This window comes from Cygnus olor, chromosome 9 (assembly GCF_009769625.2).
Source record: "Cygnus olor isolate bCygOlo1 chromosome 9, bCygOlo1.pri.v2, whole genome shotgun sequence".
Classification (NCBI taxonomy): Eukaryota; Metazoa; Chordata; class Aves; order Anseriformes; family Anatidae; genus Cygnus; species Cygnus olor.
Window position 1 is genome coordinate 7,331,381 of NC_049177.1, and position 25,136 is coordinate 7,356,516.

The 25,136-nt window shown below is 37.4% G+C and overlaps 1 protein-coding gene across 2 annotated transcripts; it reads left to right on the top strand.

Annotated features, from left to right (window-relative positions):
* Positions 1-20,550, top strand: RBP1 (retinol binding protein 1). 2 transcript variants are annotated; one of them, XR_005822517.1, is made up of 4 exons: positions 1-1,638; positions 11,846-11,959; positions 16,958-17,059; positions 20,310-20,342. XR_005822517.1 is itself a non-coding variant. In XM_040567185.1 (4 exons), exons 1-4 carry the CDS (start codon positions 780-782, stop codon positions 20,361-20,363), a joined length of 408 nt encoding a protein of 135 aa, XP_040423119.1. In that variant the 5' UTR covers positions 1-779; the 3' UTR covers positions 20,364-20,550. The 2 variants fall into 2 exon arrangements, 1 of the variants encoding a protein (XP_040423119.1); XM_040567185.1 differs by lacking the exon at positions 11,846-11,959 and having other exon boundaries at positions 1-852; positions 1,460-1,638; positions 20,310-20,550.
* The last annotated feature ends 4,586 nt before the right edge of the window (positions 20,551-25,136 follow it).

Consider the following 25,136-nt stretch of genomic DNA (forward strand, 5'->3'; position numbering starts at 1 on the left):
ACAGTAACATTAGGGAACTAAATTTGACTGAAAAAGGCAAATGAGAAGTGAATCTCTGTGTGTTCCAATGTTGTTTAAATTAACTGAGAGCATGCATTGTGTTGTGATGCAGCATTTATTACGAACGGCATTAACCACTGCTTCTTAATGCAAGATTCCACCTAACTGGCCTGTTCTGAGCCCTCAGCTGGTCCTATGTCTTCCACGGGTAGAATTAAGGAGCTTGTGGTACAGGTTATTAAGGAGCTTGTGGTACAAGATACAAATTGCTTTCACTGAAAGGGTCGTATGATTGTTTTCCAAATAGAAGGTGACATAAAATAGCTGGAACATAATCAAGCAAGTAGGATGTGCCTTAAAAAAAAAAAAAAAATACACAGGTGCATACCCTCCGTGGGTTTAGGTAATAACTTAAACTAAAGCCATTTAAAAGATCTTATTTTTGAGTAGCTTGAAAATTGAAGAGTTAATGTAGTTAAAATGGATCTCCAGATAATCAGTGGCCTTACAGAAGCTATTGGGAAGATGAATGTTTCATTCTGTTTAAATCAAGTTATCGTGGTGTCATTAGAAATCTCAGAGGTTCAGCCTTGTGGAAGGATTTAAAGGCAACACTTCAACAATAATCGGATTAGAAGGACTTGCATAGCTACATGGTCTAAAAAACAGATAAAAGAAGACAGAGTTCAAACTTGCCACAAAGAAAGGCATTGAGCTGTGAGGTGCAGAATCAACACACTGTTCTGAGACTTTGATTTCGACAATTACACAAAGTAGGGATGCCTGCAGATTTCAATGGTTACTGGAAAATGATCAGCAATGACAATTTTGAGGAGTATCTGAAAGCACTGGGTAAGCTTCCTTTCATGTTTCTTTGATAAATAATCAATAAATGCTACCCGTCTTAGTCTTGACATGAACCTATTTTTCCTTGTACAGTCATAAATCATTTTTGTGAGAAATAATTTTTCAGGAATACGCTGTAAGAATTGCTCTATGCAAAATTGTCTTAAGCAGTCTCTACTTTTTAACATCTTGACGGTTAATTTTACAGTGATTAAACTACATAGCTGAAAGAGGTAAGTGGCAGATTTCAAACTTCAAACCCAACCATAACTTTAAAGTTTTATATGTGCTACAGAGACAATAAAGTACTTGATGCAATTCTGTATGTTTACATTTGATGAAATATGCAAAATGCTAATAGTTCTATAGAAATACTGATACCCTCAGTAACTGTGAAATGCAAGTGGTGTTTTTTAGGGTTCCACACAACCAGCACATCAAGACAAACTTATTTAAGTTAAAAGAATTAGGCTATGGATTTTTCCTTTTAAGCAAGCTGACCTGAAAGATCTGGACATTTATTTATCCATGTTCATTTTAGTCCTCCCAAGAGCTACATGCCAGCTTTTGTGGTAGACTTTTCTGGATTAAAGTAACTCTTTTTCTTTTTCAGATGTAAATGTTGCTGTAAGAAAAATAGCAAACTTGCTAAAACCTGACAAAGAAATCCTTCAGAATGGGGATCATATGATCATTAAAACGCTAAGCACTTTTAGAAACTACATCATGGAATTTGATGTAGGGAAGGAGTTTGAGGAGGATTTAGCTGGGGTGGATGATCGCAAATGCATGGTAAGCATTAGAACTGTAACAACTGACTATTAAGACTATTAATAATCCAAGGCCTTGCACAGACAACATCTGTAAGTCATTTTATGTGGCTGTTCCTAAAATTATTCCTGTGACTTTTTTCAATGAATTAATAGTAATTTCAATTAAATGTTACTCAGTTATGCGGGGATATCTGTTGGACAGAAAAATGTTTACATTTGAGTTTTCAGAATCTCTTGATGGACTAATGTTTTACAGTACAAGAACAACTGCAGGTCTAGGTGCTCTTCCCCATGTGCAACAATGGCCAAGTGTTTAGAAACCTGCTGCTTTTCTTATTCTTGTTTTTGTGCTCCTTCCTTCCTGTGTGTATTTGGTAGAGCGGATGCACTAATTAGCCTTCTGGAACAAGTCTTTGTAGTCAATAAGCAAACACCAAGAACTCTGCCTTATGAGCTCTTTTTGCTTGCCAGAAAGACAGTGTTTTCTAACTTATGACTGATAAATACCAATTAACAGAGAAAACTTGAGAATACAAAGTTCTTTAGGTGAATATGACTGGACATTTTCTTTCTTGTTAGTTCAAGAGCATGATGCCTGCAATATCCCACAGTGAAGAAGTTGATAAGCAAAAGAAAATTATTTCAGGAGAGACTATAGAGGAGTAATTATATAAAATGGAATTAATAGGTTTCCATTTGTAGATAGATACTGCCATTTACAAAGTACTGTTCTCTAATATTAGGGTATATAAATTTACTTTTGCTCTGGTAGTAGTAATACAGGAAATGAAGGATCCCGAAGACCAGGAAAAAAAACACTAATCAGCAAGCAAGGACCTCAGCTAATCCCTCTTATTTCCTTGTTAGAGAAGGTAGAAACATGATAGAGTACAGAATACAAAAGTCACAAAAGGGAGAATCAAAGTATATTTTTGTAAAGGAAAGTGGCGTAATGTCATAATGCATGTTTGATTACTGGAAAGTTCTTCGCCAGGGTGATGAGGTCCAGATCCACCAATTATGAGCCTAAGGAAAGATTTAAGTGGCTAAAGTACTGTCAAAGATAGCAATGTTCAAGTCCTCTACCAAGTGCTAAAAATGTCTGAGTCCTCAGTGTTTACTTCAGCAAACTGCTGGTTTGTGTGTGTACAGAACTGTCTCCAGCTAAGCATTATCTATACTTAAATACCATTGAACTCCAGACTAAAACATCCTCTACTTGCCAGAATGAAGTAATTGTGCTAGCATATACCTGCAATGAGTTCTCACAAACTGTGTCAGACAACTGGTGTGCTGAAAAAGCTGATTCAGAAGACATGAAAATGTGGCCCTTGACCAGCCATGCTTTTGAAATGCTGAACAAATGTAGCACAACTTCCGGTTCACTGAAAAATACCCTAAACACTTCAATATTTGTAACAGGTCAATATTCTCTACACTGTGTTGCTAAATTGAGTGATGGGGAAGAATTCAAAGTGTTGAATCAGAAAGAAGAAAATGGAGACCATTCTAGTCACTAATAGCAGGTATTAGATTTGGAGTGGAACCGAGATCACCTTGCTTCCAAGTGTTGCTTAAACGATTTGTCTATTGATTGTTCAGTGCAAAATCACTCAGCCTTGGAAAGAGGAGGTAGCAGCATCTTCTTGCCTTTTCCCAAAAAAAAACAAAAAAAACAAGGTGTGGTCTTGCTAACCCTGTTTGTTTCTTTGTTAAGAATAACATGGGCATATAACTTCACTAAAGCTTTCAGAAGTCTTCAGTATCTCTTTATGACCTCCCACAACATAAGCAGATACCAACTGCAGCCCTAAAACTAAGGTCACTCTTAGTGACTGTTGCCTTGTAGCAATGTATCATACTTTATAGTTCAATTTTCTGGCTAAAGATTTATTTTCTGGAAACGCTGTGGTTTCATCAAGAGGAAAACAGTACAAGAAGCTGTTTTTGGGAAGCCACTTCAGTCTAAATCTGATAACGGTAATGTCAGGCAAGGTTTGCAGTTTTAAGTAATGAAATAACTCCAATGGCCTGGAAGCCTTGTTAAGGAAGGGTCATGGAGGTGATGCAAGAGATACCGGAACGCTCCCTGACTGGTGTTATGAGGAAAGCCACCATAAAAGCGAAGGTTGAATGTGATTCTTCATGTTTCATTTCTTCATCCATAGCTTGTGAAACTGCACACCATAAATGGCTTAATCATTAATACTCAATATGTCTAATGGGAGAGATTATGAATCATTTATTTTTATCTATATTATGAACTGAGCAGACCACTGGGCAAGTTCTCTCCTCGCTATCCTGCTGTTCTTCCAAGAAGCTCAACGCATTAGAAGTACAAAGTAACATGGATAAGACAAATTACACATTAAACATTAGTTTTATAAAGCAGAGCAATCATCATGAGACTAGTAAAAATATCCTTAGAAATCATTCATAGATTGTGTTTCTTTTAATGAAGAATACATTTTAAGAGTCATTAACTAGAGTTAACATCAGTAAAAATAATATTAGCACAGTGAAGAGGTTGGATCTTGTGTGTAATTCACTGAAACTTTGTTCACCTTTCAGTTGTAAAATACATCTTTGAGTCTGTCAGGGTACAGTATAATTACAATAAATCCACATCAATAGTCTATGATGAGTAAAGGCTAAAAAGTTTTGCTGGTTCTAATTTTAGAAGAAAGTTGAAGTTATAACAGTAGGGATTAATACTCCTGTGATGGTATAGGATTCCTCCTTGATTTCACTTTGGATTATTTTTTTTCCTTATTATAGTTGGTCACTGCTGGAAACCTCTGAACTTGGAACAGCGAGTTAATTCAGCTGGATAAACCTTAGCAGATTCAGTTGTTTTATTTTGTTTTTACCTTTAACTGTTGCTTTTTTTCTGACACGCATTTTTAGGTGATTCTGTTTTCTTAAGGAATATAGATAACATCAGTTGGTGATACCAGCTCCTTTACAGTTTTATTTCTCTTGGGAAGTGAAAACTTGCTTCTTTAGAACTTAGATTTTCTCTGTTTTGTAAAAACCAAAGATTAGGATAGTTGACCGTACAGGAGAGAGCACTGATGACAGCGCAAGGTGCTGCCAAAAGGCAGTTGATATTCCACGGATTCCAAGCACTACTGAAACTTTGTGTGGGGCATGCTGCAGCACAGCCTTGTCTCTTAGGAAATGCAGACAAGACGTATTGCTCCTTATGCTATCATGCTTCTCCCAGAGCTTTTCCCTAGAGATTTTATCTCCTAGGTAGAAGTCAGAGTTTCTCTGTTTGGCACTTTCATGAAAGATGTGTTTCTGCACGTTTAATCATTATACTTAAGGGTTGTTAAAACTTTTGACAGTTTGAACTACAAAGATAAAATGGAAGTTAGCTTACTCAGGAGCATCTTCTATTCTTTGCAGACATTACAAGGTGCAAATTACAATGTGTAGAAAGAAGGCCAGAACACTAATATTGTATCACATTATTTCTCATATGATGTGATATTTGAATTGGACCGTGTGCTAAAGTTTCCACTACTTTGAAGAGTTTGGTTTTGGTTTTAATTGGTAATATACATCAGGTGTTAGTGTACAAAGACAGAAATTTGAAGTTTATATATAACTATGACTGAGGTATTGCCTGAACTGAGTATTTCACTGTGCTATCTTCATTCTCAGTGAATCTTCAGCCCCATCGTGAAACTTCCTCATTTTAAAGATAAATTCCATAGTCTCTAGTTAAGATTAATTTAGCCAGCATCTTAGCTATTACACTAACCATAAAACCTTGTTTCAAGCATGTGAACTTTACTGTGGAAAAATTCTGCTGTGCACCAAAGAGGCAAAACCTTATTGAAACAATAATTAGTTGATAACTATCTCCAAAAGCATGTCCCGTTCATCCTCAGATAATTTTACCTCCCTTTCTCATAGTCAGTAATAAACAGCGAAGCTGAGGAGATACCTACAATGTAAAATATGTTAACAATAAATGTAAGAGTGGGGAAGGATCTGACATGAAACAAAAAAGTTAACTTTTTTCCCCTTCACAGCGTATTTGTTTGGCATGTCAGTCAAAAGTAGAGTGGGTGAGAAGTGGGAGGATTTGGAATTCACTTAACAGATCTATCATACATGTTACCATGTGGAATAATTTCCTGAAAGTATATAGTCATTTAATGTTTAGACAGCCTCGTAAGGATTGTCCACAGGCATCTGACCAACCATTCTGTCAGTTGCATGTGCCATATCCTAGTGAAAAGTGTTACCTTGAGGCAGGCTCTTTGAGACTGATCATGGCTCTGTTTTAAACGATAAACATGCCTGATGTGAAACTGATTCCTGTCTAGTTTATATTCAGGGAAAACACAATAAAGTTTAATTGTTCTGGGTATAATTTGATTTATGCTGCTGCAAGGTCAGAGTAAAGCCCTATTATAAAATTACATGGCTTGTTAAACTTTTTTAACCGTTATTTAGGCAGGGTTCCTCTGTTCCACAAATGGAATTCACAGCTGTTAATCTAGTTTAGAATAGGTATTGGAATGATTACTTTGCTGTCAAAAAAGCAATCACCAGTGATACTTGGAATTTCAGTAGGGATCCTCAACAGGATGAGAAGACTCAAAATGAGTCGTCTTTCTAGTAAGATGCAAGATCAGCAGTGTATGTCTTTACTTGATCCCTCTGATTCAAATCCTTGGTTTCTTCACCTCTTCAAATGCTTTCATTTTCTTTCTAAAAATTACTTCAGTTTATTGATTTGGGTTTGTGTTTTCTCATATACTATATTGGAAAAAGCATTGTTCTAGAATGATTATTGATGGAAGATGTGTTTATGTGATTGCCTGTATTTATGTGTATATATATATATATACACACTATTTTTCACTCAAATCTACTGCTCCCTCTATCTGCAGAAATGTAAATTCACCAGTTGCTTATTGAAATAATCTCTGACTTCTTGTGATTTTAATTCAAAGGAAGTAGTCTTCATGTAGTTTTGTGTTGATACTCCTGACCTTTTACAAACTACTGTCTCCAGGTGAGGAAGAATGGTTCTCCAGTCAACCAGAGAACAAAGTTCCACTCTTGGATCTGTCTCTGGCTCTCTGAAACTCTGGTTCATTCGCTCCCTGTGCCTCAGTAATGAGGAGCTATTCCCTTTTTTTTGTCTTGCTTGTTTTGTTGGTTTTGTGTTTTTGTGATGTTTTTTGTTTTTTCCCACATTACTTGGCCTTTTGGCATTACTGCTTATTATCCGTAAGTAATACGTTCAGCACATTTGCACAATGATGTCAGATGAGATCTCTAGAACATTTTGTCATATGCATTAAGATATCATTAACTTCAAAGTCTGCAGTTCTGCATTCCTAACAAATACCTGAGACTAACCAACAGTTTGAGCTAGTTACTCAAAAACCACTGCTAACGTTCTGAAAGTGTTGTGGGCAAGGAGGTTTTGGATGGGCATAGTATTTCAGCTTTGTGTGCATCCAGAAAAGTTCAGAGAATGATAAATGCAGTGTGTGCAATCACAAAGAATCAGGTGAAAACTTGAAAACCCAACTTATCAAATTGGATTTTGAATGACAAACCATTAGTGTTATGTACAATTGCATCTTGCTAAATTTACAGAGGGTAATTCAATTATACACATCAAATTACACGGTGAATGTCTTAGAATTGATTCTGATCCTTGCACAAAGTGAATTGGATTTATTGTTTTGTACTTTTTTCTGATGTAGGATATAAGCAAGTCATCCTATTTTTGTATAGATTCTTACAATTTTATTTCGGTAAGAAAAAAGATTACAATTCCTAAGAAATAAAACTTGATGTACTATCCAGGATACTTATTCTATATTCTTCACATGTTGTCACCTGTCTAGCCTGGAGCCTGGCATATGTCTCCAGTCATTGCCGTCCCTCATTGTTCTTATGAGCAAGAATTCAAAATAACATTTAGAACAACAGCGTTCAACGTTTTAAGACCCTCTGCTACAGCAGCTTACTCTTTGATCTAAAAGTTGTCATTACAATTCTGTTTGCTAGCCATGGAGATGGTGACAATCACAGAAGCAAAACACTGCTTCTAGAAGTGCCTGATTTTTTGACTACAGTGAACTTCAGTAAGCTTATCAGTCAGGTACAGAATGCCCGCATTATAACCAGCTTTCAGTAATGATCTGAGCAAGTTCAGAATGGCATAGGCATATTTCAGAGTCCTATACCTACAGCTACCCATTATGATATGTTATGCGCCAGCCCTTCAAAGAAATGACAAATGTGTTGTATTGTGCTACCATAATTTTCCTATTAGCTAACTTCAGGAGTTCTGTTGCTGCTTGGCTTAAAGCAGGAAGGATTAAATGGGAGGTTATAGAATCATAGAATATCCTGAGTTGGAAGGGACCCATAAGGATCATCAAGTCCAACTCCTGGCACCGCACAGGTCTACCCAGAAGTTTAGACCATGTGACTAAGTGCACAGTCCAGTCGCTTCTTAAATTCAGACAGGCTTGGTGCAGTGACTACTTCACTGGGGAGCCTGTTCCAGTGTGCAACCACCCTCTCGGTGAAGAACCTCTTCCTGATGTCCAGCCTAAACTTCCCCTGCCTCAGCTTAACACCATTCCCACAGGTCCTGTCACTGGTGATAACAGAGAATAGGTCACCTGCCTCTCCACTCCCCCTCGCGAGGAAGTTGTAGACTGCGATGAGGTCTTCCCTCAGCCTCCTCTTCTCCAGGCTGAACAGGCCCAGTGACCTCAGCCGCTCCTCATATGTCTTCCCCTCTAGGCCCTTCACCATCTTCGTCACCCTCCTCTGGACACTCTCCAACAGTTTAATGTCCTTTTTGTACTGAGGTGCCCAGAACTGCACACAGTACTCGAGGCCGCACCAGCGCAGAGTAGAGTGGGACAATCGCTTCCCTCGACCGACTAGCGATGCTGTGCTTGATGCATCCCAGGATACAGTTGGCCCTCCTGGCTGCCAGGGCACGCTGCTGGCTCACATTCAACTTGCTGTCAACCACAACCCCCAGATCCCTGTCTGCGGGGCTGCTCTCCAGCATCTCCTTGCCCAGTCTGTATGTATAGCCAGGGTTGCCCTGTCACAGGTGCAGGACCTGGCACTTGCTTGTGTTAAACTTCATGCAGTTGGTGATCGCCCAGCTCTCCAATCTGTCCAGATCTCTCTGCAAGGCCTTTCCACCCTCCTCCAAGGCCACAACTCCTCCAAGTTTGGTGTCGTCAGCAAATTTGATCAAAACACCTTCTAGTCCTACATCCAAATCATTTATAAAAACATTGAGGACTGACCCTAACATGGAGCCTTGAGGGACCCCACTAGTGACCATCCGCCAGCCAGATGTGGCCCCATTTACCACAACCCTTTGAGCCCTGCCCATCAGCCAATTGCTCACCCATCACATGATGTTTTTGTTTAGCTGTATGCTGGACGTTTTGTCCAGTAGGATCCTATGGGAAGCCGTGTCAAAAGCTTTGCTGAAGTCCAGGAAGATCACATCAGCTGGTTTCCCTTGATCGACTAGATGGGTGATCTTATCATAAAAGGAAATCAAATTTGTTAGGCAGGACCTACCCCTCATGAACCCATGTTGGCTGGGACCAATGACTGCATTGTCCCCCGGGTGCGCTTCAATAACTTCAAGGATCACCCTCTCCATAATTTTACCAGGCACTGATGTGAGACTGACAGGCCTGTAATTGCTAGGGTCTTCTTTCTTACCCTTCTTGAAAATTGGCACAACATTTGCCAGCTTCCAGTCCAATGGGACCTCTCCAGCTTCCCAAGATCGTTGAAAAATAATTGAGAGAGGTCCCGCGATGACATAAGCCAGCTCTTTAAGCACCCTGGGGTGAATCCCATCTGGACCCATGGACTTGTATGGATCCAGGTGGAGCAGCAAATCCCCCACACGTTCAGGGTCGGTTGGGAGTTTGTCATTCCCCCTGTCATGGTCCTCCAGCTCAGGGCACCCAGGGTCCCGAAGCCCATCATCAGTGTTGAAGAAGGCATTAAATGTCTATGCTTTACCTATGTCATTGTCTGTGAGGAGACCCTCCCCATCTAGTAGCAGACCTATGTTTTCTTTGGTTCTCCTTTTTTGTTCACATATCTAAAAAACCCTTTTTTATTGTCTCCCACAGACATGGTCAGCTTCAACTCTAATTGGGCTTTGGCCACATGAATTTTCTCCCTACAAACATGAACAGCATCCCTGTATTCCTTCCTCGTCGCCTGACCCTCCTTCCAGCAGCCGTACGCTTTCTTTTTTCGCCTAGGCTCCAGCAGAAGTTCCCTGGTCAGCCAGGCTGACCTTCTGCCCCGCCTGCCTGACTTCCAATATTTTGGAATCACCTGATCTTGAGCTGTTAGGAGGCAGTGCTTAAAGATTGACCAGCACTGATGGACGCCAGTGCCTTCAAAAGCAGTTTCCCAGGGGACCTTGCAGACTAGTTCCCTGAGCAGCCTGAAGTCTGCTTTCCCCATATGCAGGGCTGAAGTTTTGGTGGCAGTTTTCCTTCGGTCACCATAAATTCTAAACTCACCACTTCATGGTCACTATGACCGAGACGGCTGCCAATTGCCACGTCTCCCACAGACCCTCTCTGTTCTCCAGCAACAGATCTAGGAGGGCACCTTTCCTAGTTGGCTCCCTTAGCACCTGCACCAAGAAGTTATCATTAAGTTATAAGGTTAGATTTATAGGTGCTTCTACAGGGTTGAACTGAAGTTGTTATGGTAAGGAATGATCAGTACAGTCTTTACCATCCTCCCTAGCTAAAGGATAGCTAAATATGTATAGCCTTTGTCCAACAACAGTATCTTGAGATGATGTGCAGGAATCCTACCACTAATTTTTCTGTTGGTGAATGTTTGCTAGATAGTTTCCTATAGAAGAGACATAATTAGTCCACAGATTTTCTGTTTAGAGACTTGGCTCTTTGGGAAACACCACGTTGAACCCTTATTTCTGTTGGATCATTTAAAACTATGATAATTTTGTATCTCTATATAAATACTACTAGAATAACTTCTGTTAAATTTTGAAAAGAGTCTGGAATGTGTGGAATGGTTATGAACAGAATAAGCAATCAGTAAGTTTTTTTCAATAGAATAAATGATCATGGCTAATAAGAAATGCTTCTGTAGTTTGTATATGATTTTTTTCAGATGGCAATGCTGCCTTTTTAGCTGTTTATCTGTATCATCCTAAGCTGTTTTTATGTTAACAAGAAAATTGGATGCCTTCTTAATATTATTAAAATAAGTTATGAGAAGTAGTGAGATGTAGGCCATTTATATTTCTGAATCAAATTTTAAGATCATATAGATTTTCAAAGGATTTATACTTTACAACCAATTGACCATGTAAATTGATAATGTCTTGTGAAAATAAGCAGTATTTCCATTTGAGTTCTTAACTATGGTAGTGACCTCATAGGAAGGCACTTATTTTTTCCAGTATAGTGCCACCTTTTTCTCAGATACGGTATCTCAGAGCCCAACCACTGTCAAGAATCAGGACAGTTTAAAAAATATAAAAATAAAAAAATAAAACCACCAAACATATTACTGGGCCACTAGGAAAGATGAAGAGGCCTTTTCCTAATGGATTCCTAATTGATTTCCTAATTGATTCTCATTGTTTCAGTGCCTGATACATCTCCATGACTGTATCTTCCAGGATTTTTCATTCAACGTCTGTAGTGTGGTAGTTCACACGTTAACAGAGCTGTTATAGCACATGTAGGGAGCAAAGAAAGTACCTAATTTATGGAGACTTGCTTCAAAAGTTTGTGAAAACAATGGACAGCTGAAGTAAACATAAATTAGAAAGTCTACTTTGAAAAAGTAATTATAAGAAAACGGGGGACTTCTTTAAGTAGACTTACAAAGTAGAGTGAATGTCTTTATGGTAAGTTTACTTTTTCAGCTCTGGAATGTCTAAACTTTTCTGGGTAGATAATCTCGTTTAACTTGTGTTTCATTGAAAAATTACCTATATTTTTCATTCCCTTGTTTGATTTTCTACATGTTCCCAGTATTCTTGGATCCAACTTTTCTTAGAAATAAACTTATTTACCTAATTTCAATTGTGGAGTTGGAAGATAAACAGAAAAATATGAGTGCGAGATCAAGTATATTTTTTGCTTGAATGTGCTCTTTTCTCAATAGTTTAACAATCTGTCAACAACCTGCAGATACTGACTTGATGTGATAAAATGAGTTACAGACTGGAGAGATGACAAACTCTGAACGTGTTTGTAGCCCTCCCGTTAGCAGTGTGCAGCATGCCTCCACACAGAAAGTCACAGGTAGTGACTATGACCTTACTGAATGCACTTTCACCATTATATTTTATTGTTTATGTTACCAACATTATTTTATTCTATCAGCACTTCAGTTGATGAAAAATTCCCCCTGAAAACTACTTATCAGATGTTTTTATATCACTTTGATACTTAGTTCAGATGTAAATACTTTATCTTGAGCATCTAATAAATATCTAGTTGGATATATAGCCATGTTTGACAAAAAATACTAGAATATTTTCTTTGGTGTTACTTAAAAGCACAATACAGGACACAGCTCGAACTGGATTTTCCTGTGTCATCTGACCTAAACAATTACTTTTCATTGTTTGATCTTTCTTAAATCATAATTGCAGTTGTAAATGACTAGTTATTCGCATAAACACAGAATTACTGGATTGAGAAGGAGCATGGCCTGTGTCATGCAGTTGTAGGGCACTGCGGTCATTTGCTGCACCATAATATAGAGACAGCACTGTGAAGAGTAGAAGAAAAATAGAACTTGTACAGCTGTGTTTCTCCTGAAGATAGAAAATCAGTAACACATTTTTGATGAAGGGTGGTAGCTGCAATACATATTTGTAAATGCAGTGTGTCACAAATCTATGTAGCATCAGCAAAAATATGCTCATGGACTACTTTAAAAAAATGTTATAGTTCATTCATCTGTAAAATGCATTAGGTATCTTCAGCTGTATAGCACACAACACCAACAAGTACATTAGGAACAGCTAACGTGGGAATCAGAAACATTCTGCAGCGCCAGCATCAAATGTTCTTGCAATTAGACCTAACTGGGAAGTGCAAAGTTTTCTGATAAATTAGTTTGTTTTATGAGTATTTCAGTAAATTACAAGAGTCAATATCTCTGTCTATGGGTCAGTATGATTTACCTCTAGAAGCTGGAAGTAATATCTACTGTAATTCTGCAGGACTTCACTACTGTTACTGCAACTAGAGAAAATGCAAATACATACTTGATAGATTGTTTTATTTTTTCTAAATATTTCATTTAATAAATCTACTTTGTCTCATAATTGAAAACAGTAATGAGGAGTACTTTAATTTTCATTTATTCTACTTTTTATTTCCAGGAATACAGTGTTGTTACGCACATATACTGAAATCTTCATAAATCACTAACAGAAGTATGTGAGGGGCCAGGTAATAAAAGGAAAATACCTAAGTGCACAAAAATAGTGTAAGACCATATAAATCATATAATAAAACTAAAGAAAATTTAAATATTTACTGTATTCTCAGGCTTCAAAGATGATAATAATTAGTGAATTCAGTGTAATTCTTTTTTTGTAAAGTAATCCGTCTCTACCTAGCGGTGCTCAGGCAGAAATACCATCAGTCTTTGGGACCACTGGTATGATATTGGCCTCTTCCCTCTCCTTCTTAACTACAATGTTAATCCAGCGGAACCTCAGATATTGCCTTGGTTTGTCATCCTCACCTCCCATATAAGCTCCATTATTATACCTCAAGAGTATATAACCAAGTACATAATCCCAAAGAGGTGCAGTATTGTTGGTTAGAATTTTTGAGACAAGTTAAATTGAGGCAAGGCCCACTTTATCTCTTGTTAACTTTCCTTGTATTCCTTCAGTACTTTTTATCACACTGTCCACTAATCACATTAATCACCATTTTCTGTTGAAGTTGCCTACAGAATTACATCTATTTCACTTAGTGTGTATTCGTCTTAAGTTTAAGTTTGATCAGGCAGTAAGAGACTCAAGAACCATATGTAAGAAACCCTTGATCAATATTCTCCTTTAATTACTGCATGGTGCTAGTGTTCATATAGCTCAGTGAAATGATATACTGACTAATGACACATGATACATTTCTAACACTCTCTTTCACCACTGTCCATCTTTGGAAATGCAAGGGAAAAAGATCAGTCTGGAAGAATAAAGCTTTAAAAAAAAATATCGGCACAGTACAGTTTTTCAAGGCAGATGTTATATCTAAGGGAATTCAGCCACTGCCTGTTGGGAGATTTTGATTGCCTACAGTATCTCCCCACCATTTTTTCTTCTCTTCAAGACATTTATTTTTTTTTCTTTCTGTTGCTAATATACTGTGGTTAGGTTAACACAAGAATGTAAGGGGTCTTTCTGGAGAAAGTGAAAAATGGTAAGGAAGACATAAATAGTTCATTTTCTCACTTAAGGTATGAAGCATTAGCAGTTATGAACCCAAAAGATAACCTATGTTTTTGAAGCTACAGTATTTCTCCCAGTCAGTAGTCACTGAACAGATATTCTTTATACACGAGGAAAGGAGAGTGTATCCACCAAATGGTAAACTCTAAATCATTGCTCTTACATACAATAAAAGGGCCAATATTTACCAAAATTTGTCCTACAATGGTATTTTTAGAATGTTGTTATTATGTTCTGACTCAAATATTTGGAAATGCTTTAAGGCAAGCTTTGCTGTATCTTGGCTGTTGGTAAGAGTGGGCTATTAGCCGCACATACACCAGCTGTTAGCAATTCCATCCTCTGTGTGTCTCTATAGAGATATTTGGAATTGAAGAACTTATTGTTCTCTGGGATTTGAGTTAAAGGGGGAACTTCTGTCTTTTGTATTATTCGGGTCTTCTATTATTTCAGACTTTAGAGTTTGACCTAAAGAAAGAAAGATAAAAATGCTACTGATTAATCTTACTGTCATAAAATGGTTGTTTTTGCTAACAAAGAGAGAATGTTATGTTCTCTAGCAATACATTCTGTCCTTTATAACCTTCATAGCAAAGAGCCACATACAAAAATCAGAAAGTGTATGGTTGACTCACATCCCTTCAGTATTTATATGCCTGAAAAGGGAGGGCAGAGGATGACAACTGGGAATTCTGATAAAACAGCTTGGTTAACAGTCTGTGATATTTTACTCTTTGTGGCTGTCACCAGTCACTAAAAGTGATATCTAATCTTGATTGAAAAAACACAAATGCAAGAGAAAAAAAGTGTGTTGTTTCCTGAGATGAACAATTTTTAAAACCCTTAGAGGCTGAAAAAGTAACATTTCTTTGTGTTGCTACAAACGTTTATTGCCCCCAAGTGTACTAGGCCAGTGAAGTATTATTAGACTAGTAACTTCCAGAGCTAACTTTGCATGTTAGTAGTGCTAGTAAAGTTCTTATTTATCATGGTATATTGCCTGTGAATTCACATATAAACCTATGAAATTAAACTTTACAGGTAATCTAATGACTCAGCTATGCTGAGCTAGTGCTCAGGGATAGAAATAAGTACTTTTACTAAGCAAAGCTACACATACAACTGATTTATTCCACAGTATCCCTTTCATCTATAGGTCACTGGTAGAAATAACCTTCACTTTCTGATATAGTAATGACACTGAGAATCATCAGAAAGTTTAGAGTTACCTAGTGTTATTTGTTACCGTCCACTTTCCAAATGGACATGCATAGAATCAAAACAGATATGGAAGGGGATATAAACTATGACGATCACATTAACTCTCTTAAATACAGCTTCGCCACAATGTGTTGTCCCTTCCTGCATGAGCGTTTTAAACATTAAAAGAAGATAGCATTTTTTAAAAATGTTATCTACTACTAGGTTTAAATACATTATTTTACAGGAGAAACAGAACAACTTGCCAATGCATTCTACAAACAAGAGATTTTTAGCAAGAACAAATGAGTCTGTCTTTAAGAAACCCCATGTGGTGCAGACATACTGTATAGGAGTACTAATGCCTTTCTTATGATATCTATGCTGGCACTCTTTCTAGTGATTCATTTTCCATGCTTGTTTAGTCTAAAGCTTCCCATGGGTGGAGACTGCTGGCTGTACTCATTTATAGATGGTGGCTCTCATGGTTATCATTTAAGAATTAATTGTTTGTGACATACACAAATAAATAGCATTGCGCAGTTCTTGAATGCTGAACTTTTAATTCCCAGAATAACAAATGTAGACTGACTTCTCTTAAAAATCAAACAGGATATCTTCTCTCCATATTTGCCTACTTACACAGGTACTGGCCTGAAGACTTTCACAAGGTAGACAGTAATTCTGTAGTTAGTCCTCAGATTCACTTCACACAAGCTGATTTAAAAGCAGTGTGCTAATATTGATGCTCAACTATCCTAAGTTTTTGCAGCACCAAAACTTGCATTACAAATTGCCACCGCTCTTGCCCTCACTTCTTAAAAAAATTTACAGAATATTGCTCTCTTTATTTTAAGCAGGGGTGAAATCAAATTGTTACTAAATACTAACCGCAGCAACAAGCTGAAGGATGCACCCTCATACATTTAAGTATTTTTATTAATCAATAACTCAGGGCAGCACAGGTGTTCACAAAAGTGCTGTGCTGAATCCTGCAACACCTTACTCTTACCCTGCCAAACCTGGCTCAAGTAGTTCACCAGCTACTGTTAGGCAAAGCAGGATGATGGCAAAGTTATCAATTTACTGATACTTCCAAATCACTCTGCTCTATCACGGATGACAAATTAAGACATGGGGGAGAAATATATATATACACACATATAAAAAAAACTCAGTAAAAGCCTTTCTTGTACATCCCTAGCTGCCAGTATGTGGATATTATGTTCAGGTAGGGCAGCTGGACAATCCTTTGTATGGTGGAAAGAAACTGAATCTCAGGTTTTTAGCTCCTCTTATAAATACAGCTGCACGTCCCTTTTGATGTTGTGTTTGTTAGCAAGGAGAAAGGAGTGCACTTTCACACAATTTTTATGTGTTTTGTTTTTTTTTCTTACAGTTATAACAGTTTATCTCACCCTTCTGAGCTTTGACAGGCAGTTGGACAGCAACTTGCCATTTAAGCTCGTATCTTTTGTAATTAACCTAATTATTACAATGCCTTGCAATTATTCTTATGAAATTCATTAATCTTTTATTATAATGTAGAGTAGGTTTTCTTTAAGGAAACTAATCATAATATCAGGAAATGCTACAGCAACACTGAACATGCCTGTTTTGTTAGACCACAGTATCCTGGGAGGGAGATAAGCTTCTTTGTGTACAGAAAGGAGAAAAAGAAGATCGTGGCTGGACTCAGTGGATTGAAGGAGATGAAATGCACCTGGTAAGATCATGTAATAGGTTTCAAATGCCACCCTATTATTTATTCAAATGGCTAGGTGTAATGCAGCAAGCTGTGCGCTATATTTTCTTGTCTTTCTTTGACATAATTAAGTGTTGTTGCTGCGTTTGACTTCTTTCTAAAGCAATCATTTCATTTGGCACCATTATTCTTTTATGTCCCTTACAGAGATTGCCTCATTTCAATGCAGTACTCTTTCTGTGTTAACTGTCTGTCTGAACATAGCAGTTTGAAATGTTTACACTGAGGAAGACATTTATTGTACATTGTATGAAATACACAGTATGGGAACTTGTGAAAGTACACATCAAACAGTAAGCCATAAGGGGGAAATATACCATTGTTCTTTTAAAATAATTACAGGCTAGACTGCATAGCCTGGAGAACTAAAACAGCAATTAAGTTTTCTGAAATGTCACGTTCTCTCAGATCACCATTTCTATCTTTTCTAAGTCAACAGGATTTGAAAGAAGATGTCTATTCTTTTCTTACACAGCTCTTCATAGTATCACTCTCTCATCAGTGTGGGTAAAATGAACTCTTCCTGCTGAGATAATAAAATCCAACTTCAATTTCATTCCACTGATCAGTACTATTAGCACACAGCATTTGAAATGAATGTTCTCTTTCAAATCAGTAACGGAGTTATAAATGAATCTTTGTGAAAGTTCCCAAAGCCCCTTATTACTACACACAAGTTTCAGGAATTAACTGGAAGTCCCAGAAAACAGTTTGGAAAAGGAATGTATGTGATAGACCTTGCCATCTGATACAGTGCAGGTAAATAGGGAAGTAACTTTATAGCTGCAGTCATGGTCTCAATGAAAGCAGAGGTGAACCAATGAAAAAGAGACTCCAGAATTTTCTGTGTATATACGTTCCCTCTATCTGCACACAAACAGGCTACAGTAGTACCACACTGCCTCCCAAACTCATAATAGTCGGGGCTGTGACCCCAGGCAGCTGCCCTTTCAGGTTCTCTGCTGGCAAAGGGGTTGCAGTTAGCCACACACTGTCTGGCCTTGAAGCTCAATTTACTCCCTGCAGCACTCAACTCACATGAAGCAATCACACTAGTTGCTCTTAGATTCTTTTGGCCTCTGTTTTGGCAAATCCTGGTCCCTGTCCCTTGACAGCTCTGCACTCATTCTCTCTTCCCACTTGCTGCCCCCAACACCAATTTCTTTAGCCCAGATTTCTGTATCCTTACTCTGATTCATGCTGTAGCCATGCAACCTGGCCATGGACCTCTAGGCCAGACCACTTTCTATGCTTGAACCTGTCAGGGGTTTTACTTTAGAAGTCATAAATCAGATTCCATTGCTCACACACTGTTGTCTAGTGCCCTGAGGTACCCTGAGGTTACCTGGCAGATCTGAGGCTGCTGCTTCAGAAGGCTGTGAAGAGTCCTGTCTCATACCTGCCAGCTTACATGGGCATCCCTGCACTAATTGGCACTTGCACAATTTACCATGATCTGTCTGTACACAGAAGTCAGTACAAAAGTTACTTCATGCAAAGGAAGTACCCAAGTATTTTAGAGACCAGTCCCCAATATTTCAATTTTATCACTTTTTATATTTCATGAACTTCAAAAATGTCCTCTTTATTCCTCTGAATTCTCATTAATGTAACTCCATTAAACATTCAGTAAAAGAGTCCCATTTAGTATCTTATTTTTGACCAGCTAAGATTACTAGGTCCTGTACTCTTGAGAGTACTTTGGTACAACGGGCAGTTACCTCTAAAAAATTGATACTTCGATAGTTTTATGATCCTATTGAACTTTACACAATGAGCCAAGTGTTAATTTAATTCCTTCCACGGTTCTGTAGAAAGTAGTACCACATCCTTTAGTAGTTTATCGCCTCCTATTTTCACCATTTCATTCTATGGTCTGTACTTTGTAGTTCTTTTTCCTCTTTAGATTCTGTTTTATGTGAGTGACTTATTTGACCATTCTCAATTTCCTTTTGAGTTTTAGTGCCATTTTCTATTGTATTGATTGCTTCTGCTCTGTAGGTTTTTATCACTGTCAGCAGATCTCTTAGCACTTACAGCACACTCTTTCTTCTGGGTTACCTATATATAAAGCGAACAAAACAGGTCCCAACTAAAATCACTGTATCAGTCTGCTTGTTTCATCAATTCACCATGAAGCGCTTTCTCTTGCTACAGGCTAGCAACATATGCCGATAAGGTTATTGATCCAGTGGTAGTTCTTCTTAATAAGTCATTTTATCAAAGTTCCCCATAAGAAAATGGGCATAACATTCCAGTTAACTTTGCTTCCCATTTCCTCAAAATATTTTGACAGCTTTATTAAAAGTCTTATCTTGAAATAGAAAGTACTACCCTACTTCTAGGTCATACATAATCTTTGTCTTTATGTCCCTTAGGAAGCCCCACCCATTTTCTTTTTCTAGCAAAACCAGTCAACACCTCCACAAATCCCCACAAAGACTGTGTGCAACTCTCAGGTCTAACTTCAACAGTTTCAGTAATAGAGAAGATTAAACTGCATCTTCAGTGAGGCTAGGGTGGACAACAGTTAGCCTCACAAATCAATGCCCAAGACATAAACATCAATGTACCTGCTTATGTGCAAGTAACTATGACCCGATGATTAGCAAGTAGAGATTTTTTTAAAACCTGTTGTGGAACACAAAAGACAAGTGGACAGCATTAGGCATCCAGTATGGCCAAGTTCAGTCAAAACTCACTGCCATGCTGGGATTTATAGACCTAGCTCAACTCTTATGTATACAATTACATGTCCTTTCCTAGCTATGACTGCCATGTTGCTAGACTGGGCTTTCAGCTGTTTTCTGGTTTTGTAGGTTTGAACTACCAATCATCAACATACAGACTCAGAATTTGTTATTCAAATCCATCCCCAAATAACTTGTTCATGTGTCTAAAATACGGAATGCTCATTTCAAAGACCTAAGCAGTTGCACACACAAATAGTGAATAATGCACCAGGAACACATTTGGCCCTTTAAAGTCTGGGATCCCAAAATAACTTCTCTTATTCCACCTTTCTCCAGAAAGTAAACCCAAACCTGTTGGTTTCTTTTATGATTAAAAAATAGGCTAAAATATGTACAAGCTGTACAATCTAATTTGATAAGAAATTGCATACTCAAATTAAGCTGGACATACACATGAATTTATAATGCATGTCCTATGTAAAAGTTGTATTTTTTTTTTAATTATTTTATCTTCCTAGGAAATAAGAGTGTGTGGAGTCAAGTGTAAGCAGGTCTTTAAGAAGGTACAGTGAGCCTACTGCTGATACAGAAACGAAGAACAGTAGAATTTACAGACTTGCCACCAAATCTCCAAGCACAAGTAATGACCATCAATGACAAGAGAGTAAACACAGAGATGAAGGTTACATTAGAACAGTATAGTTGGAATAAAATATTTTTAACAAATTATTTTAAAGAAGTATTTGAAAATAAAACCCATTAAAGTTACTGAACATTTTAAATGGATGTGCACTGTATTTCTTGACTACACCAAAATGGAGGCTGTTTGGTATACAACAAGATACTTGTGAGCACATGCTTTACTTATAATGGAAATCACACTTCCATAGCTTTAGCAAGGGACCTTAAGGTAGTCTTGTTTTCAGGTAATGAATTGTAGGGAAGTGAAAGAACTGCAGTACGTGGCTTATGGGAAATCCTGATCTCACTGAAGTCAGTGAGAATTTTAGCATCAGCTCCATTGGAACAATACTTCACTGAAAGTATTCTACCAAAAATGAAGGTCTGATTTCCCAAATTAAGTAAAGATATGGATCAGCAGTCTAGAAAAATAGCACTTACAGAACCATGGCCAAGGGGCAATTGCTTTCTAAATGCTTTAGCCAATGTCTGCCCGTTCTTTTTTTTTTTAAATTGATTTTTTTTACATTCTGAAGAAACTAATAGTAAGATCACTGTTAGAAACTATATAATTGTACACATGCCAAACAAAAGGTATGACTAGCATTGCTTTCTATGGTATCATTTGCAGATTTTATTAGGACATCATTGTGTTCATGTTCTTATGCAGCATATAGCAGAGCATTGGCCTAGCAGTTTCTACCACTGACTTAGTCACTATAAACATTCATAGTAATTTATAAACCAAAGTTGTATTTTCAGTCTGTCAATACACTGGATATACAGTTAGCACTACCACCTCGCATCACGTGCAAAAAGACTCAAGGATGCAGGATGCCTGATGGATCAGACCTTTAGCAGAAGGCACACTGTTACAAGTGTGTCCTAGAACAACTGTTACTAAACATTTTCAGAGACTTAATCAGTGGGGAAGTTGCTATTGCAGAGTCCAAGATGTTCTGAAGTGCTGCAACCCCTGGACATAGCATTGCTTTGGCCTGCTTTGGGAACCCAGTGCTGAGACTTGAGAGGAATTTTAGACATTCATCGCATAAATGTGAACAAATTACGACATTCTCTACTAACCAGAGACAGCTCTAAAATATGCACTATTGTTAAACTTGTTCAGAGATGTTACCAGTCTGATCTAACAAATGAAGAAATGGAGGTCCAGAACCATTCGTTGTAAACTAAGAATTTAGTACAGTGGAGGGGATAAACTTTCTGAACTATGATATTTCAACTGTACTATATACTGTAAATGTGGCACCAGATGTACTGTAATATACATCTAATTTAATTTTGTAAAGTTCTGTCTTTTATTTTACATAAGAAAGTACACAGAAAACATTATCTATGAAGGTTTACACAACCCCATGTGATGTGTAAAAAAACAGGTGAAAAATACTCCCTCCCATGTAAATTCTTGTGTAACTATTGGAACAGATGTTCATACAACCTAGAATTACTGACATATGTAATACAATTGTCTACTTTAGGTTCCCTTGTAGCTTATTTCTTGGCAATATATAGCATTGGGAACTGCACTTGGCCCTAGTCAACCAGATATAAGGAGAGGCTACTCATGTGTTAGCTGTCTAGCTGTTCCTACAGTTAAATGGATATCTCTCCTGACTGATATACAGACCTGCAGTTAATTGTGATTAAGTTCTCTTGTACTTAGAGTGGGAAAGGTCAGAACTGGTTATGGTTAAATACCATGGAAAGGTTCTAGGGGAGAGAGAAGGGTGAGAAACCTGTATATCTCAGGTTAAAAATACAGCTCTGCTTAAGTCAACTTCCAAAAAGCTGTCTACTTAAAGTGTTATTTATCACCTTATACAAGGTTGAGGATATCCCAATTGCCAAATCTCAGTGCATCGGTCATTTGTTTTGCTTGAAAGGACACCAAAACTTTGTTCCTTCGAGTTTCTAAATTATTGATTTCATAATCATGCACACCCTCCAGACGTCTCTGCACTCTTCAACCCCAAGGAAAGATAGCGAATAATGGAAAATAAGGAATCAGCTCCAACTCTTCATTCATAACAGATCTGAATTTGTTAAGGCCACTTATATTTCCCTCTCATGTGAAATTTGAAACTACACAATAAAAAGATGGTTCACACCACTATCCACAATTACACTTTGCATAATTCTTTTTTATGTTCAGTACTGACTCAGACCCATTTTTAAATGTGGTTTTCCTCCAATAGAACTTGGCAGTTCATAACCCTTAATTCACTAGATGTCTTCTAATTTTTGCCTCCAGCTCCCTGCAATCTTGTGTAACATTCATAAACTCTTTTTGCAGAAGGTTGTAAGTGGATCAATTAACATCTAGCTAAGTAAATCCAATTGTTAAAAACTATTATTATTGTAGTCAAACAGACAGCTTTATTTCCCTTTGGGCCATTTGGTACAAGGGCAAATTTAGTGCTGTAGTTAGTAACTCATGGCTTCTCAACCAGAAGCAATGTAACCTGCCTTCAGTTACAGAGAAGAGGCAAGCTTGGGAAGTACTTCTGTAGTTCACATACATCAAATATAGAAACTTCAAAAATATTGAACTTGGAATATTCTCTTCAAAATCTAAATTACTTGTCATTATAATTGTAACCTCATATCTCTACTGCAGCAACCAGCTCCTCTGGAAAAGGAAATGCTGTCTGTTCATTGCTTCCATGATGATGCCCTCCAAATACTGCATAATATTAGCCATGCTGTTTCCTTAAACGCTTAACAACATGTTATCATACACTGGGATTTAAAATTGCCTCCATAAAATAGGTGCTTACTGAATGCATAACATTCAACAACTACTTGACAAATATCAGCCTACTTTCAAAGCTTACTTTCAAAGCTACTTTGAAAGCCAAGTACCTTCACAGTGAATGTATATCCAGGCTTGCTCAGGAATCAAACTTCATATTCATTTTCTTGATCTTCCATAGAAATTCAGTTATAGTTTTATTTTAACCTTCATTGTGCTAATCCAAGGTTGCAATGACATTAGCAAGTTTTAAACATACTTTACACTAAGCATTCTTACAGGTTTAAGAATTAAATTGTCCACTGTCTCACAGCATATTAGGCAGATGAGTAACAATTTAGGAGGCTCCTCACAGAAGGGACACTTGAGTCCTATACTTCCTCTCCTCTTCACCTGATTTTCAACTTAATTTAGCAATAAACTTTTAGTGTGACCTTCAGCTACTTTTTTCATGGTTTGTGTGATTATTCACCATCTGATCTACCCATGCCATTACATAAGAAAAACAGGAAAAAGATTAATTCAAGTTGTGTGCTTAGACCATGTAATGATTAAGGAATAAGACTTGCACAGAGTGGAACATCAAAGAAGGTTCAGTAGGATTCAAAAAGCATAAAGGATCTGCAAATACATAGGATTTGATTTCAGGGTACAGAGCTGAAACCTTCTGTAGTGGCATGATCTGTAGAGAAAACTGGATGGTCTCTTAACAGTAGGAGGAGAGAGAAGGGTGAGAAAGAGAGAAGAAAAATTAGCACCACTAATATTTTTGAACATGTTGATTACATAGGCTCTAATAGTGTAATCTGTATAGAAGACATTTTCATTTGGGAATTGATTTTTTTTTTTCTGTTTTATATGAATAATTCAAAACATACCTATTAATTTTAGTGGGTGCAAATAAGCGTATACAATATTTATCTCAGCACTTGAAGACTAGATATTTGATGTGAGTGCAAATCTAATCTGATGTATGCAAAATACATGTATATCTAAGAAAGGACTTAATTTTTTGTTTGTTTATTCTAGAAATCCAGGATTTCTTGCTAGATACCAAAATATTTGCATGCACTAAAGAATACAAATCAAATTCCATTATATAAAGAGGTATCTTTAATATTAAGTAATATTATGAAATTAATGTTAATTAATATAGTGAAATACCTTTAATGTCCTACAGCATTTCATCTTCAGATATGTTCTTTAGTGACATGTATGCAAAACACCAACTTCTGTGCTATGACTAAGATTATACCACAATGTTTTCCTAGGCTTTACTGATCTGTGACTCAAGCCAGAAGATGGTATCTTTATTTAATAGTCTTCACCATATTTTTCTTTCATAAAAATCTCAAGTCATTTTGGGGATCAATGTAAACATTTAACAAACACCACATCCTGTCAGCTGTTGAAGAAACATCTCTTTTTGTTTGCTTGAACCTGCCGCCTTCTATTACCATGTAATTCCTCCTAATTCTTGTACTGCAAGAAACATCACACAGTCATTCCCTATTTTCTCCATGCCACTCAGATTTTCTTTACCCCAAGCATCCTGCTAAGATAAGTGTTCTAACAGAATCAGGGTCACTAGGCTGATTCCAGTGTTTCAACTTGAATGCTTTATTCTTAGAGGCTTTTGTTTAAAGAAGAAGAAGACAGTGCTCCCATTTCAATCCAAAACATTGAAACACTCCATGGAAACACATGTAAGAGCACCTCTTACAGTCTAATCCATGTACACAGCTCTGGAAAACCAAACAGAAATGTGAGTTAGGGCTGCAGTCTATGTTTACGCTACTGTGAAAGATGGGAAGGAATTGCTTAGTGTGATCTATGTAACATTTTTTTTTCAATAAGCATGAGCTGGCTGAACGGCAAATACCCTATAACA